This window comes from Hoplias malabaricus, chromosome 15 (assembly GCF_029633855.1).
Source record: "Hoplias malabaricus isolate fHopMal1 chromosome 15, fHopMal1.hap1, whole genome shotgun sequence".
NCBI classification, from domain to species: Eukaryota; Metazoa; Chordata; class Actinopteri; order Characiformes; family Erythrinidae; genus Hoplias; species Hoplias malabaricus.
Genome location: NC_089814.1, coordinates 23,649,667 through 23,665,628, shown reverse-complemented (window position 1 = coordinate 23,665,628; position 15,962 = coordinate 23,649,667). Strand labels below are relative to the sequence as shown.

Genomic DNA, 15,962 nt, shown 5'->3' with positions numbered 1-15,962 from the left:
GCTCTCTATTATATTTGCATACTGGAAACAAGTTGAATGTGTTTATGAAGCCTTAGTGTCAATAAACTATTTAAAAAAAATAAATGGCAAAGAAATGGTGAAGAGAGACCGTCAAATGTATAAAATCATGAAAAGAGATGAGGATATATCTCTATTCCTACTCCATAGGTTGGTAATATTGGCTTATTTTATTGACCTGTTTTAGATTGGAACAGACTCTAAATTTGAGAGACTGCAGTAGAGTAAACAGACTAAATGTGCTACAAAACAAATCACCTGCTTCAAACAGTGAAGACATGTTAAACTTCAGCCACAAACAAACAAACATTAGATGACCCTCCACACACAAAATAGATATACATATTGAATGTTTTGTTTAAGTACAGTGGCAATACAGTGGAATGTGTGTTTGACTGACAGGGCAGAGTGGAGGCAGTTGGTTATGCATGCTTTAGCATACGCCACACACTTGCGCACACACATAATAGAACTTTAACAAACAGTGCTTTCATTCCTTCAAACAGAGCGAGGGCGGGAAGTGAGCAGGAATACGGTACATGGAGAGAGAGAGAGAGAGAGAGAGAGAGAGAGACAACATATGTAAAACATGGAGAGAGTTGGGAACAGAGAAGGTGAGATTAAGAGTGTGGGAGAGATATTGAGAGAGAAAGAGGGAGAGATAAAGAGCATTGACCTCTGCTTATTAGAGGCAGAGCTGTTTTTTCCAGCTTTGACTTGGTCAGAAATCATCCTTTCACTAAGCTTTATTAGGTGCACAGAACCAGCCCCATGTCTTAACACATAGAAGAATGGACCAGACCAACAGGACAGGCAGAGAGACGTGTAGTGTCTTGTCTCAACCTACAGACAAGAAGTGGGGTTAATATTTATGCTTTGGCAACAGATTATTGTTGATAAGATTAGAGGATAGAGTTGCGTGTGTGTGTGTGTGTGTGTGTGTGTGAGAGAGAGAGAGAGAGAGAGAGTTCCTCACTGCACAGCCCTGTTCATCTTTGCAGATGAAGCAAGAGCAATGTGGGGAAACAATGGTTAAATTTTAAAACCCATAGAGTGAAACCGAGGGCATGGTGGCAGTACAGCTGGTCACTCTGTGGACAAATGTGTGCAGACATTGGCTTGCTTAATGTTTATAGGATCAGAAGTATAAAAAGGGCCTTGCTGAAACACCTTCTACTGCTCTGGAAGGCGTTAAACCACCAGGTGTTAAAGATGGACAGAGCAAATATTCTCCATCTTTAAAGTGACGTTAACAATTTTGATAAAAAAAAAATACATTCATAAAGTTCTTTGTATGTTTCCTCACCAGTGAATAAAAACCTTACGGACCAGTTAAACTTCAGCCAGACACGAACACAAACATTGGTCGGTATTTTCCCTCAAACAGACTGTTCCATCTTAAAAGAAGTGGTGCATTTGAATGTAAACAAACCAGGGACAACAGGGTTTCCCCACAGTTGTAGCTGTCCCCACTACTCACTGCAGTAAAAGATGTTTTCCACAATGTGAACTGTTGAAATATATTTCACATTAAATTAAATACCCATCAAGTTATTAGGTTAAAAACTTGTATAAACACATATCATCAGTAGTTAAACAGTAGTTTTCTTAATGTGGAACGCTCATCTTACTTAAGTATAGGGTAAAAGTGAGTTCCTGAAATGTGAGTGTTTAAATTAAGGTGGAATTCTCACTCTATAATCCAGTAGTTCGCTTCATGTAGAATTCTCATCCTATGCTTCAGGCATTAAAGAAACACTAGGTAACATTTTTACCTTAAAACTACAGCTTCAAAATCATTGTGATGCTTCACTGATCTATAATAAGATTAGAACCTCTGACACTGTTACTCCAGGCTCAGCACTGCAGAAACTGCACATGTACCTGCACCTCCTGCACGTTTTGGAGGTGGGTAGGAAACCATCCCTCCCTTGACTTCAGACCAGTGCTGGAAAAAATCTGAATTACACTCTGAACTGCAGGGGGAGCCCAGGAACTAAAACACCAAATATTACGTAGTGTTCCTTTAAGGTAGAATGCTCATTCTATTCTTTAGTATTCCTTGCTCTATATTTCAGTAATAAAAAATGACTGCAGTGAGGCTGTCATATATATCTGCAGCCGATTAAGAGCATGGCTGAAAGAAAACAATTGCAAAACAAACACTGGCAACGTCTCTCCTGTTTACACAGGCTACATCTCCAGATGAAACCATTTGCATAATCAAACATCATGGACTAAAACAGGTTAAAGAGAACAGCTCATGACTTCTGCAGCACAAAAAGCAATTTAATAACCCACGTGGAATTAACATACAGCCGTGTTAGCAAACTAGGCCATCAATACTGAACAAGAGACTTAAATAAAATGAACAGGTCAGCGTTTAGTGTCCAAAGGGCAGGAACAATATGAGCAAAACTGAAAACAAGTAAGTGCCACCCTAAACATCTGTTCCACTCCAGACCCAATTACAGCTGGGGTATCCAAGTCCAGTATTGCACAGTTAAGCATTCCCCCTCTAAAACAACATGTCTAGAGGTGCACAAAGTGGACAGGCTTTCAACATCAGGGAAGGTTAGACCAGCCTCGTGTTCACAAGAAATACTCCGCAGTGGCTGAGACTCTGAGTTGTGACTTGTGTTTGAACAACGCTGCCAGTGAGGAGTGTCTTTTTACTGTGGCTGCTGACGGAGCAGCAGGCAGAACAGTGGGCTTCTCTACCAACTGCTGGCCTCCTGTACCACCTCCAAAAATTCTCAGAGGAGCACCGAGCAGCTCTAGCAAATCCCTGTCATCACATTTCTCAAGATACTGCCATGGCCTTTTGCCACTGTTGTCCCGGAGAGTCACACTGGCCTTAAACTTGTGTACCAGGAGCCGCAGAAGATTCTTATGGCAGTGAATGGCGGCCAGGTGCAGAGGTGTGTACCCACAGGTGCTACGAGCATCCACGTTCAGAGTTGACGACGTCTTTTTCACACCATATGACAGCGTGTTCAGCACCCTGTGGTCCCCGTGCTTGGCAATCCAGTGCAGGACGGTGTATCCGGACACAATGTCTCGCTTGTTCAGGAGACTGTTGTCCTCTCTGAAGAGCGAGTAGATGTCACTCCAGCTGCCTGATGCTGCTTTGACAAACCATTCATGTTCTCGGGGGTCCAGTGGAACCTGGGATTGTCGGGGGGCGTGGAAAGTAGAGTCCTGACCCAGGCTGTGACTGGAGCCGGCAGAGGACAAACCGTCCAGGGTACTGTGGGTTCGACTGGAGGAGATGGAGTTGGGGTTGTTGATGCTGAGGAAAGAAGCAATCCGGTGAAGCCGCTTGAGCCTGGATGTATTACTGTCCTCTCTGAACGCTTGGTCCAGATCCGAGCCCAGACTCCGGCACATTCGGCTGCGCAGTCTGTGTGAAAGTCGCCGGGCGACAGGTCCCAGCCTGGCACCATCTTCTGGGGAGGAACCTGGATGAGATGAATATAGAAGAGATGCCTTTGGTTCCTCATCAAGTAGGTGACCCGTGGAGTGATGCCAAGTTATGACCTGACGTTGCGGGCAATGGAGTTGTGACAGTAGCTCAGCCTCGTGTGAACGTCGAATGGCTTCTCGCACATACTCATCATCGCCTGAGATGATGCCCCGATAGTTTAGAGTGTCGTCACTGGACCAGTTGTCTTGGGAACATCTTTGGGGCCAGTCAGAGTCTGTGTAGGACGGGAAAGGGAGACTGCTCTGGCTGGAGGAAAGACTTTGAAAGTGGCCAACCTCAATCGCAGGCAGGTGAAAGTTTTCCAATGGCAAGCTTAGCCTAGGGCTAGGGCTGGTGGGAGCTGCCACTGCTACTTTGTCATGCTCTTCTTCTTTGATGTAGACGCCTGCGAGCTGTCTGCTTTGAGTTGATGTGAGGAAGCTGTCATTGCTGCGACTCAAACCTACTTGCTTCACTGGCTGCAAGCTGGAGACAGCACCAGGGATATCTGCCAAGCACGGACTGGAGGCGGAAATCTGAGACTGTCCGAGAGCGATAGGAAAAGGCCAAGGGTCCTCATTGTACGCATCGTAAAGACCAGGTCCACCGTCATTGAGAAGACTCACCTCCTGGTGGGGCTTGGCTGGAGGACAAAAGGAGGCATTCTGTGTGCAGTCTTCCACTTCTCGGAATTGTCCAGATCTGGCACTGTAAACACCATTGTGTGCTTCTGCAGGGCCTTTCCACTCAAAGCTCTGCTCAAAGCTCTGACCACTCCCACTTGAACGCTGAGAGCCTGAGATGAGCATGGGCTCCTTGTCAGGGTGGGTGTCTTTGGCTCTGTCTGTGCTGGTTTGGGACTGACCCTTTGGCAGCTCTGAGGAGGATCTGATGGACTTCTCCAAATTCACAGTTCCCACATCATTATTGTTCTCCTTCAGAATCCCAGCAGCGGGCAGGACGCCAGGGCTGCTGGGACCTGTAGCTGGTCTGGACGTTTTCTGAGCCTTCGGAGATTTCTTCTGGGTCCGAACCTCATTTGCTCCTCGAGTTCGATCTCCATTTCCCTCCGACTTACTCCACGAGGGCTCCCCGAGCCGCTGCTCTTTTTGTTGCTGTCCCCGGTACTTCTTTTTGAGCACGACGTACGAAACTCCTCCGTCCTGCTTTTGCACCGTGGCTACGTCGTTGATGTAGCGTTTGAAAAGCTCGCGGTTTCGCGCACGCCTCGCATCGTCGTTCTCCTCCCGTATGAAGCGCGCGAAATGTGTGAGAAGCTCAGCGTTGCGTGCGGAGCCACCACAGCTCCGCAGAAAACACAGCAACGAATCCCGGGTCAGATCCGCGGCCATTTACTCCCCGCTCCTCCGCCAGGTTTGAACTATCCGCGTTTCTCTTCTGTCTGAGCTGGAGTTCAGCTCCCGAGGAAAGGTGGGAGAGGAGGAGGAAATTCAGAGCTCTGGACTCCACCCAGTACCAAAATACCAGAATAACACCTGTTTTCTTACTAACCTGAGAGAGAGAGAGAGAGAGAGAGAGAGAGAGAGAGAGAGAGAGAATGAAAGAATGAATATCAACATTAGGAAGGCATTCCTAATAATAAGAAAGGCAGAGAAATAATAATTACTTTTTAATAAACAGCATTAAAAAGGTGGACACAAAAGAGTGAAAATTAAAAAGCACTAAACAGAGAGGTTGTTATAGGTGAACAGAGCAGAGGAAGTGAGATAATTAAAGGTGGACAGAGATCGCGGGGGGAGTTATAAACATAGCATTAAAGATAGACACAGCAAAGAGAGAATTCAGAATCGGACTAGAGAAAGAGATAGGAATGGACAGTGCAGAGAGCTGGTGTTCTTACTTCAATAAAATAATCAGTACTCGACGCCTTTCCCCTTTGTTTTCCTCAGTTTATCATCCTGGTTTCCTGTGGTTCTTTCTAGGCAATGCAGCTTGAACTAGGTTGAAGTTACTGGACGCCCTCCCTCCCGTTGTTTTTTTTTTTTTCTTTGATTCTCCACCTGAGTTTGAGTTCAACGGAAGGAAGGTGAGCTGAGCTCGTGGCTCCACCCAGGGGCAGTAAAACATAACTACACCTGCTCTACCTCACCTGAGAGGGGTATCAACACGAGGGAGATTATGGCGGACAGAGCAAATATATCCGACCTGACGCGATAACATTCATGCACTGAAATATAAGGTGGATATTCCATCTTAAATGAAGAATAGGGTAAGGATTAATACATAATGTATACCTTTTAATTACCTACAGAGAGGTACGGAGGGTATTCTACATTAAAATATCCATTACAGTGTAAGGTGAGTTTAAACTTTAAACGACCGATTGAATCATATGGGAATCCACCTTAATGATACACCTATTACAGTATAGGGTGAGTAGATCACCTTAAACGAACAACTGAATTACATTGTGTGTATTCCACCTTAAGTGAACTACTGAAATCAAAGGAATATTCCACTTTACGTGATACTGTGAAACATAGGGTTAGTTTACCACCTTATATTATCAACTGAAGCATAGAATAAATATTACAACTATTGAAGTATAAAAATGACTTACATGTACAATGAGCATTCCACCTTCATGATATACACGTTATTACACGATAGGGGTGTTTATCTTGAATTAACAATTAAATCACATGAAGAGTACTCCACATTATGTCAATTACTGAAATACAAGGTGAATAATACACCTTACGTGAACTACGTAAGCATAGCGGGAGTATTTCACCTTGTGTAACACCCAAGTATCGCTGGGACACTTTCCTAAGTATTATTTCCTTCCCAATATCACAATCCCCCTGTCATTGCTAAGGTGTTATTCTGAAACAGTATCACATGTATGGTAGGTTATGTTAAAATGGAATGTCTTAAAGGCTGAATTTTATTATTTTTAAATCAAAGAACCCCAAAGCTTGCGCGCGCACACACAAAAGAGACAATTCCAGTCAGTATAGTGTAGGTTTTAGTTTATTGAACTTTTGTGTTGGGGTTTCAGCAGTTTTCCCAGTCCTCTGCCCCCAGAGAAGAAGAGAGCCTTGTGTAAAAGGTTGGAGGATTATTAGCAGTGAAAGAAATGGATGCTCTAAGATTTTTTTTTTCTTGCATTTCCACAAATTTTGTGTATTTTTTTCTTCCTTTTTTGTTTTAAAAAAAAAGAAATCATAAAAAAGATCATAGAATTACATTCTTTCTGAATAAACACTAACACCACTCTCCCATGCTTGGGCAGCTGCATGTGACAGGACGGCATGAACCACACTGAAGCTACGTTAATGCTCTCTTAGGAAAGTGATAGGGAGTTTATCACCCTTCAAACAGCCCCACACACATAAAAACAGAGGGAGAGAGGACATATTAATAAACAATAGACGAGCCAATGAATGAAAATGAGCGTGCAGTTGAGAGAGGAAGAAAATTAGAGGAAGGGGAAATCATAAATAAGACATTACACATAATAAAGCATTAATCTCCATTAAGTTCTAATTTCTTTAAACCCTGGCGTTATGACATCACACTATCTACATTCAGGGGAGCCATGCGCTTAGTTAGATACAAACAAGAACCAGCACACACTGTGAGAACAAGTGAATTCAGGTGAGGAGTAGAAATACAAACACAAATAAAAGAATTTTTTTCGGAAAGCTGAGAACAAATACATGAGACAGACATCAGCAACACTGATAAAGAAAGGTGGATTTTTCCACAAATGGGACAAAGAGGAGGGGGATATTCCTACTTTTTTGTGGAGATTTTTTTAATTGTATTTTATGTTGATTTTTTTAAAAGCTTTTTTTCGTTTAATAATTTAATAAAGGGTCTCAAAAACATTTATGAATGAATGATCTGCAGCATAAGAAGGTTAGATTAAATAAGTGAGTTAAGGCTCTGTTCTGCTCTGAAGGTGGAGGAAAGTGCTTGAACTGCGGTCATGGCTTGGTTGAGGTGTCTCCCCTCAGGCCTGCGATGTTTTAGTGGTTCTTTTTGGCACCAATGGTGGCATTACGACTCCGTGACTGGCTGAAGGGCTGGACAGGGTGAAGAGCTGCCCTCTTGAGGCCCGTCCTCATTGTAGAGGCGCTTGATGCCGTCGAAGTACTCGTCTACATCCATCTGCTCCACCTTGCGCTTGGCTGAGGGCTTCCTACGCAGAGGTAGAGGCCGCGAGTCAGAGGTCGTCGGGAAGGTCGAGAGATGCCAGCGTGGCGAGACTCGCTCGTCCCGAGATTGAGGGGGACACGAAGGGTGGCAGATGTAAACAGTGTTGGGAGGCAGGGATGCAGTGTGTGTGGACAGGCAACGTGCAACCAGCTCTCTGCAACCAATCAGCTCAGAGCTGTTAATCTGGGAGAGAGACAGAGAGAGAATCTTGATCAGATCAGAGCATATATTGTTTGATTGGTGGGTGATTTTTAGCGCTGCCGTGCCACTGATGTGATGGTGATGTGTTAATGTGTGTTGTGCTGGTATGAGTGAATCAGACACAGCAGTACTTCTGGAGTTGTTAAAACCTCTTTCACTACTGGACTGAGCATAGTCCACCAACCAAACCTGTACAGCCAGTGGGCAGAATCCTGTGACGACTGATGAATTAGAGGTCCAACACAAACTATTCAGCAACAGATGAGCTACTGTCTCTGACTCTACCTCTACAATGTGTGTTTAATTTTATATGTATTTAAATTTTATTCACACACACATATACACATTATATATATATAAATAATCAGAGGCGATTGCTCTAAGACTGCAAGGGAAGCTCAGTTTCCCCTAAAATGTCAAAAAATAAGGGATCAAATATTCTGTTGTGTGTACATGTCATTGAATAAATATGCACTACAACGCGCTCAACTTTTGTTCAGAATCAGCTTCTTATCACTGGTAAAGATGCTGCTTTCCCGGAGCTTCACAGTGCTTTAAACAGCGTCCACAGAGTTCAATAGCGAAGCGCAGCGAAACGAAACGAGTCATTGGATAAATACTGGGCTTTGTCCCGCCCATCGGACGCTCAGCGTCTCTGGGGGTCTATGGGGCAGTGGGCTGGCCTCGGCTGGCCCGGACGCTCAGCTTCTGCATGATGATTGGATGATCTGTCTGAGGCTGAATCTATTTTTGATGGACAGCGAAATGAGCGAATCAGCGACCCTTTGGTGTAAAGATCCGTGGGAGCATTACATTTTCATTCTGTTCTGAGTTGAACCAGACTATCTTAATCCTCTTAGTGACATTTTCTTTGTTAAAAACAACTAGTGACAAATCAAGCTTCTATTTCTGGTGGGTTTTTGTAGCTGCTTGTGTTTGGAGACTGACTTCTATCACTCTTTCTGACTTCTATCGCAGTTTCTGTCCAGCGGGTGCTGCTGAGCCCCTCCACCGTCACAAAGCACTCACAGGTGGACACACTTCACATGGGCCAAGGTTGTTTAAGCAGCCTAGCTCTGCTGGCCATTGAGAGGACACTAGTCAAGTCCCTGGAAAAGACGCCTTGTTGGTACGACAGGGTCACAGACCATTTTCTTGAAAAGGAGCGGAGGGTAGAATTTACGTATAAATAAACACACATTTTATGATGTAGGCCGAAATTGAGCTTCCCCTCCTTGAAAGACCAGCATCCGCCACTGATTATTTATATTTATATATATATATTTTTTTACCTGAGCTTTGTGTAGCAGGTCAACAGTGAGAGCAAGCCAATCAGGACAGATTTTCTCCAGCTGCAACGTGACGAGGGCAAGGGCCAGCATGGAGCCGCGCACCTGCAGCAGTGTACTGTGGGAAATGCAGTGCAGCAGCTCCTGGGTGAGTAGAGCGAGGTGCTGAGACCGGTTCAGACCAGATAACACACCACCCGCAAAACATTCCGCCTTACAGCTGAACGCCATTGCATGGAACTAGAGAAAGAGAAAGAAAAAGTGAGAATGCCGAGTTTAACCAGCCTGGTCAGTCTCACAATTGTAGATCAAAGTGTAACAGAGATCAAAGTATAACAGAGAGAACAATGAGTGAACACATAGTACATACACACACACAGTACATACAGTGTGCTAAATGCCAGCAGGCTAATATACAAAATTAAAATATCATAGTGCTTCCTAACAGGAATTGAGCTGATGCTATGACAATGTACACCCTATCAAGGTGTGACTCAGCAGACTGATTTGACAGTGGTCTTCTTTGATTGCAAATGCACAATAATCACGCTGTTTGAAACATCAAAGATGATCCCATAGAAGTGAGTGCAGACCATTAAATAATAAGGTACGCAGTGCAACAGATGTCCATAATAAAGAACGACAGTGTGCTCTACTGTCAAAAATCTGTGTATTTAGGGGAATGTTGTAGGTTTCCCCATTATCACACATTACGTGAGGAAAATTCCAAGCCTCACAATTTGTGTAGTCTGATGGTTCTGAAGATTTCCTATTGTTATCTTTATTTTTTAAAACCTGAAAAATTAAGTGCTTACTTTTAGACACTGCCCAGACCTACCTTTTATACATCTGTGCATTTGGTCCAAATATGAAATAGCAGTTTTAACCACTGGAGCTCTGAAAATCAAACAATCCTTCTCTGGACACACCCCAGCGGGAATACAGATAAAAAAACAAAACAAAAAACAAACTACTGTTTCCTTTACTTCCTGAGACAACCACCGTTTTGACACGCATCTACTTCTGTTTGTGAAATTGAAACTGGTATGAAAGGCATGAGACAGCTGCTCAACCTCTTTCACAAGCCACTGTTGTGTTGTTGATTTAGAAACGGATGCTTATTTAGGTCATGAACACACACGTTTCTGTCTGGTTGGTGTGTTGATTTTCTTTATCTTTTTAAAAAGACAGACACACATACATGTACATGTACATATATGCACCCAACACTGGGAAAGTGGGACAAGTACATACTTCCTCAGAGATATATGATGTGCACCACTGACTCTTTCATACTGCCACTAATTCAGAAACACAGAACAGTCCCACATGCCGGAGGAGAACGTCAAATTCCAGAGATCAGCTACCAGACACCCGCTCTGATTGTCACGGTGCCGTGTGATGAGAGGTGACATCACACCCACCCACTCAGAAAGTATAAATCTTTCATTCACTGTGTTACTGCGCGTTTGACACACTTACGATATGCAGGAACTCGAGTGGTGTGGCAGTGTGCAGGTCCCAGTTGAGTTTATCCAGAATGATCTTCTCCATCCTCAAGATTTCAGAGTGAGTGCAGCCACAGTTACTGCTGTGGATCAACTCCCTCAGAGCAGGGATTCTCTACAGAGAGAGAGATATGATGGGAAAAAGTGAGATACAAAAAGAATGTGGAGAAAGATAAAGGAATGGGAGAGAGAGAAAAAGCATCAGGCAAACAGGTAAGAGAGAACAAGACAGAGAAAGGGAGAGATTGTGGAGAGATGGAGAGAAACATGTTCAAGACAAGAGGTTAAAACCACACACACACACACACACACAGCTGCTAGGATGTCCTTGCAGAGAAATATCCTGATTAAACACACAATGGTCATGAACATACCAGTTCTCTCTCTCACTCACTCACACAAAAAGCAGGAACAAAGCACCGCCTTTGAACTTTCATTCTTCCTGGTGCAAAAGCTCATTCCCATGCACAGCCATCACTGGAGATTAGCAAGACTGCCAATGACCACTCACATGATTACCAGACCCTAACCTCTCGTTTAGTTGACTTCTTATGCAGGACCAGTTCTGAATGTCTCACCTCGTCCTCCTCGCTGGTCTTTGTGGCCAAGAAGTAACAGGCAATGGCGATGCAGCGCAGATACTTAGGCCGAGCCTGAGGAGAAAAGAAAAGACTAATAAATTTAAAGACATTTTATGGCAAAGTATTACTTCTTTTCTTGAGATAAGTTGATTTATATGTTGTAATATGTTTTGTAGGTCTCCAGCTTATTTATGTCTTACGTTCAACTGAGGAAGAAGCTTTACTTAAGTCCATATTTTACCCAATGATCAATATTTTGGATTAGCCTGTGAGTTTATACACTCCAACCCACCTATGGCTTCATGTCTACTAGAATCTAGACCTGCTTGTAATCCTGCTTGTGGACCAGTCTATAGGCCTTGCTCACACAAACATGGCCTTCATTTACTTCCTTAATTCACTTCCTGGAAACATGCAAATGGAGAACTACAAAGAAATTCACATGCAACACAGTGCAAACCCATGTCACAAGCAAGAAGCCAGGCTGTAATTTGTTAATACTTGACGTCACTAAACCATCAGCAAAAAAACTCAGATGACACAATAAGGATTTGATCCTTTTCAAGGAAACCGTGTCAGATTCATCAGTGAAGATAATGCTGGATTTCAACTTGCTTTATGGACGACTGCTGCATAACAAAAGTGAAACAAAACTCTTAAGCAGTGCATTAACAATGTAATGCTAACATTAAAGTGCAGAGTGCTTCTCTCTATCTCCCATAAAGTAAATAAATAAATAAAAAAAAAAGTCATTTTCTATTACAAGTTCTGGTCTGGTCAGAATACTGCCAGAATATTGCTGCAATCCCTCACAATGACCTAAAACATCAGGTTCATGACTAGATGACACTGTACAAATGACGACGCAGCCTAGAAAAGACTGTAAATCGTGTCCCCAAACTGCAGTCTTCCTCATGGTGGATTTCTCAAAGCAAAACATGTCTTGTTTCAGCAGTTACTGAGCCTACATAAACCACACAACCCTCTTCTTTAATCTTTAGGAATGCAGCTCAGGACTTTGCCCACTGCCTTATGGTGAAAAATTAACTGGATGTGTAAAAGATTTTAAACAAACACCTAAACAGCCCTACATCTGGCTCAATGTCAAAAGGTGTATACATACAATGATAAAAAAAGTGGTTGCAATATGAAATAAAATCACTATGTTACGCTAAAACAATGCAGCCGATAGAAGACATATAAATTGCTATAATAGTGTAAAACTGCTGTGTAGAGCTGCTGCTCTAAATTCTTATGTCCAGCTAGGCTGTACCTTAATGTCTCTCCTTATATGGGAGGGGAGGTAGGCTATCCCATGCATGCAGAAACCATTAACATTCCATTTAGGTTTTAATGTATTTATATAACTCTGTAAAACATTTTAAACATAATAAATAAATTTGAATAAATTAAAATCCCAAGCACCAGAAACACCAAGCACTATTTCCAAGCACAGTGTGTGACTCATTGTCATTTAAAGAAGAAGGTGCTGAAGCCAGGTGTCCTGAAAATGGGATACTGCTACCCTGGGGCCTTTTTGACGAAAACAGGACACAGACAATTCATTAAGGCCCCAGAACTGCATTCAGTCATGGAGAAGGGGTAGGACATCCCTCCTTTAATACTGAATTACACCATAACAGCTCAGCTTTGGCTGAGAGCCAGCAGTACCTTAATGGCAGAGAGAAATCGGTCGAGGATGGAGACAGCAAGACATAGGGTCTCTGGGTAAAGCTTCAGCTGGTGATGCACGTCGGCCAGCCATTGCACTGCCTCATCACGCTGGGCAGGGGAGATATCTGTATCCTGCAGAACGTAGAGTGAGAGAGAGGTCAGGAGAGAGAAGCAGGTAACAGAGTTCTGTAATGTACAATGCTGTAGTTCTGTATGTTTGAATCTGTCATACAATTAAATATTAAAATCTGAAATTGTGAAGGACACTCAGCTTTTAAACTATGTTCAGCTTACATAAAATCAAGTATGGCATAAAACGATGCACTTGAAGTTCTTCCAGTGTGCAGTTAAAACAGGACAGTGCTTATTTAACAATTTTGTATTTGAACAGCTCACCTGGTTGGAAGGTTTCTTTGGCACGTAAACCTTCCATAGCTTGGCTTCCCTAGAAGCTGCCTTCTCCAGGAGAAAAGACAACTTCTGGCCTTTCAAGGGTTCTGTGAACTTCATCACGAACCCAGGAAAAGCCTACCTCCCCACTGGATACAGCTACCTGACCACAGGGAAGTGAATATAAAGGTTCACTTAAGTTTATATAATCTTAGACTGATCTTCAATTGTCAGGACCCACTAAGGACCACCACAATACATGCATTATTTGGGTGCTGGATCATGCTTTAACCCCCAACCAACAGTGTCCTGTGACCACTCACGAAAACGAACAAAACAAAGTAAGCAAGATGTGTCTTATATGAGTGGACCGTGATCCGACAGTGTTGAAAAACTCCAGTAGCACTGCTGTGTCTGATCCACAAATGTACCCCCCACGCAAAGCACATTAACTCTGTGGGGCTCTGATCAAAAAAAGCAAAGTGCTTAAAAAAGTATGCAGAGCAACAAACGGACTACAGCCTGTAGTTATAGCATTACTAATTAATTGACTAATTAATGTTTCAATTCCACCTTAAATGGTGCTGAACATACATGAAAAGCGCAGCCATATTTAAGGTGGAACGGAAGGTTCCAATAAGAAGCAGGCGAATAATGAGTGAGTCAGTGGTTCAGTAAAGCAAGAACGACTCTTCTAAACTGCTGTAATGGCAGTACTAGAGTACATCACGCGATGTTAGTTGTTTAAATTATAAAAAAGTCCGTTATTCGACCGAAGAGTGTCGCTTACCTCCCCTGTAAGCCTGTGGGAACCGCAGCTCGACTCGGAGATCATCCGGCCCGTTAAACTGAGAGTAAATAAAACAGCAGCTCGGAGTGGGACATCTCCTCACGTTTACACCTTCACCTCCATCTCCAAAAAATACAGGGAAGGGGATTTTAACTGGTATTAAAACATAAAACGAACGGAAAATAGACTGAATCCGTCTACTTCCGAGGAGGGGACTGAAAAAAGAAAGAAAAACAGACCGCCCACATCACACTGCGCATAGACTTCAGACCTTTATGTGTTTTGTAGGCAAAACAGAATCAATAAATGAGTTTATATTTTTTCAAACGTATTATTCAAACACTGTGAATGAGGCTTGAAGTACTTTAGAGAAGCTGTAAATAACCCTGGCCTTGTAACCTAAGAACTACTTTCTCTTGCGGACGAACCTTTTAAACAAAACTTGCGTAATGCGTGCACACTCCACTGCAGGTGACTGGCACTTAACAAATTACAACGGTAGCTTAACTATTAAAAACTAAATATCATACTTATTTCCACTCCTTTTTCATCCAAATGAAATTTAAGTAAAATAAAACAAACAAACAATAATAATAAAAAACAGACTATAGAAAAAAACATGCTGTAAAGGGGTATCTTTTTTTTTTTGGCCCAGCTGCACAAATTGGCAACCAATATCATCGTCTATAATACAGAGTAAATCATTGCAAATATATATGACTGCACAGACCCTGCACAAATAAACATAGTCTTACGTTTTTCATAAGCCTATTTGAAGATATTATGATTATAAAATTACATCAGATATTAGTGTATAAACATTTTATATAAAACGTTCATAATTATTTAGCACTGTGATAAATATTCCCCGTTCTTTAAAATAATATTAATATTAATATTAATAATAATAATAAGCAGTCGAATGGTGGACGAGTAAACAGCCAATCAGGAGTGAGTAATTTGGGCGGACTATTTGAACGCAGAACAGTGTGAATATCAGATTGGTCTGTGGTTTTCCCCAGATTAAAGAAACAATTGATTTCTAACTGTGCTACATTATTCTAATGCGTTATTAAAATTGAGTTTAAGGTAGATTGAATTTACTCATCTAAAGAAAAACTGAGGCGAATGGTGGAGTTGTAAATTGAGAACTACTTTTTCTTGCGGAAGTACGCCCTAAATGCGTCATATCTAATATGTTTGCCATCCACAAAAGGTGCCTGGCGGTAGTGCACTGTCTACAGGTAATGCATGACACTGTAATCATGTTCATGATTGAATTAGGAGTATTATCCTCACTCATAAGGTATTTGTTTATTTGGGCTAGTAATTAAAAGTATTTTCAGTCCGTAATCCTAATCCAGCACCCTTGATGTAATACAAGTTTTACTAAAACACTCATTTACATGAATCCACAACAAATAAAATAACGTTCACTGTTTTTGTGCATGAATACATTACAGTGCATTATAACACACAGGTTTCCAAATACAACATTTTTGCCATAGTGCCGATTCTGTATAATATAAAAAAAATCAGAACACAGCAATCATAATAAAATTTCTTCTTTTAACCCTGTTTGTTCTTCAGTGGTTAGGACCAAACCAAGACCACCACCACAGAAAATGTATTTTTTTGTGTGTGTGTGGTGGATAATTTCTCACACTGCAATACACTTTTGTGATTGTGGTGTATTTTTTGTGTTCGTAGCAGGGAATCAGAGAGCATACTGCTGAAGTTGTAAAGCGTCCACTCATTGTTCACTATTAGACACTACATCTACACTGTGGTACAGAAAAGTTATATCAGAGACAGTAGCTCATCTGTTGCTGCACATCTTGTTTTGGTCATTCTCTATTC

At 42.2% G+C, this 15,962-nt stretch overlaps 2 protein-coding genes across 4 annotated transcripts; both read right to left on the bottom strand.

The window, feature by feature from the left end:
- Nucleotides 1-56: 56 nt before the first annotated feature.
- On the bottom strand, nt 57-6,307 carry LOC136668100 (ankyrin repeat domain-containing protein SOWAHB-like). Of its 2 annotated transcripts, none has more exons than XM_066645355.1 (2): nt 5,346-6,307; nt 57-4,996 (listed from the first exon to the last, which is right to left on the bottom strand). In XM_066645355.1, exon 2 carries the CDS (start codon nt 4,834-4,836, stop codon nt 2,611-2,613), a length of 2,226 nt encoding a protein of 741 aa, XP_066501452.1. In that variant the 5' UTR covers nt 4,837-4,996; nt 5,346-6,307; the 3' UTR covers nt 57-2,610. The 2 variants fall into 2 exon arrangements, with proteins under 2 accessions (XP_066501452.1, XP_066501453.1); XM_066645356.1 differs by lacking the exon at nt 5,346-6,307 and adding an exon at nt 5,112-5,179.
- A 172-nt stretch (nt 6,308-6,479) lies between these two features.
- On the bottom strand, nt 6,480-14,346 carry ccni (cyclin I). Of its 2 annotated transcripts, none has more exons than XM_066645357.1 (7): nt 14,103-14,346; nt 13,319-13,475; nt 12,920-13,054; nt 11,198-11,320; nt 10,642-10,782; nt 9,163-9,399; nt 6,480-7,852 (listed from the first exon to the last, which is right to left on the bottom strand). In XM_066645357.1, exons 2-7 carry the CDS (start codon nt 13,430-13,432, stop codon nt 7,511-7,513), a joined length of 1,092 nt encoding a protein of 363 aa, XP_066501454.1. In that variant the 5' UTR covers nt 13,433-13,475; nt 14,103-14,346; the 3' UTR covers nt 6,480-7,510. The 2 variants fall into 2 exon arrangements, with proteins under 2 accessions (XP_066501454.1, XP_066501455.1); XM_066645358.1 differs by having other exon boundaries at nt 6,482-7,852; nt 11,246-11,320; nt 14,103-14,345.
- Between the last annotated feature and the right edge of the window lie 1,616 nt (nt 14,347-15,962).

Coding starts and splice junctions, on each gene's coding strand:
- ccni (XM_066645357.1), bottom strand. CDS start 13,432: ATGAAGTTCACAGAACCCTTGAAAGGCCAGAAGTTGTCTTTTCTCCTG. Junction 13,055..13,318: donor CAAAGAAACCTTCCAACCAG/GTGAGCTGTTCA, acceptor TACGTTCTGCAG/GATACAGATATCTCCCCTGC. Junction 9,400..10,641: donor CACTCGAGTTCCTGCATATC/GTAAGTGTGTCA, acceptor CTCTTTCTCTAG/TTCCATGCAATGGCGTTCAG.
- LOC136668100 (XM_066645355.1), bottom strand. CDS start 4,836: ATGGCCGCGGATCTGACCCGGGATTCGTTGCTGTGTTTTCTGCGGAGC.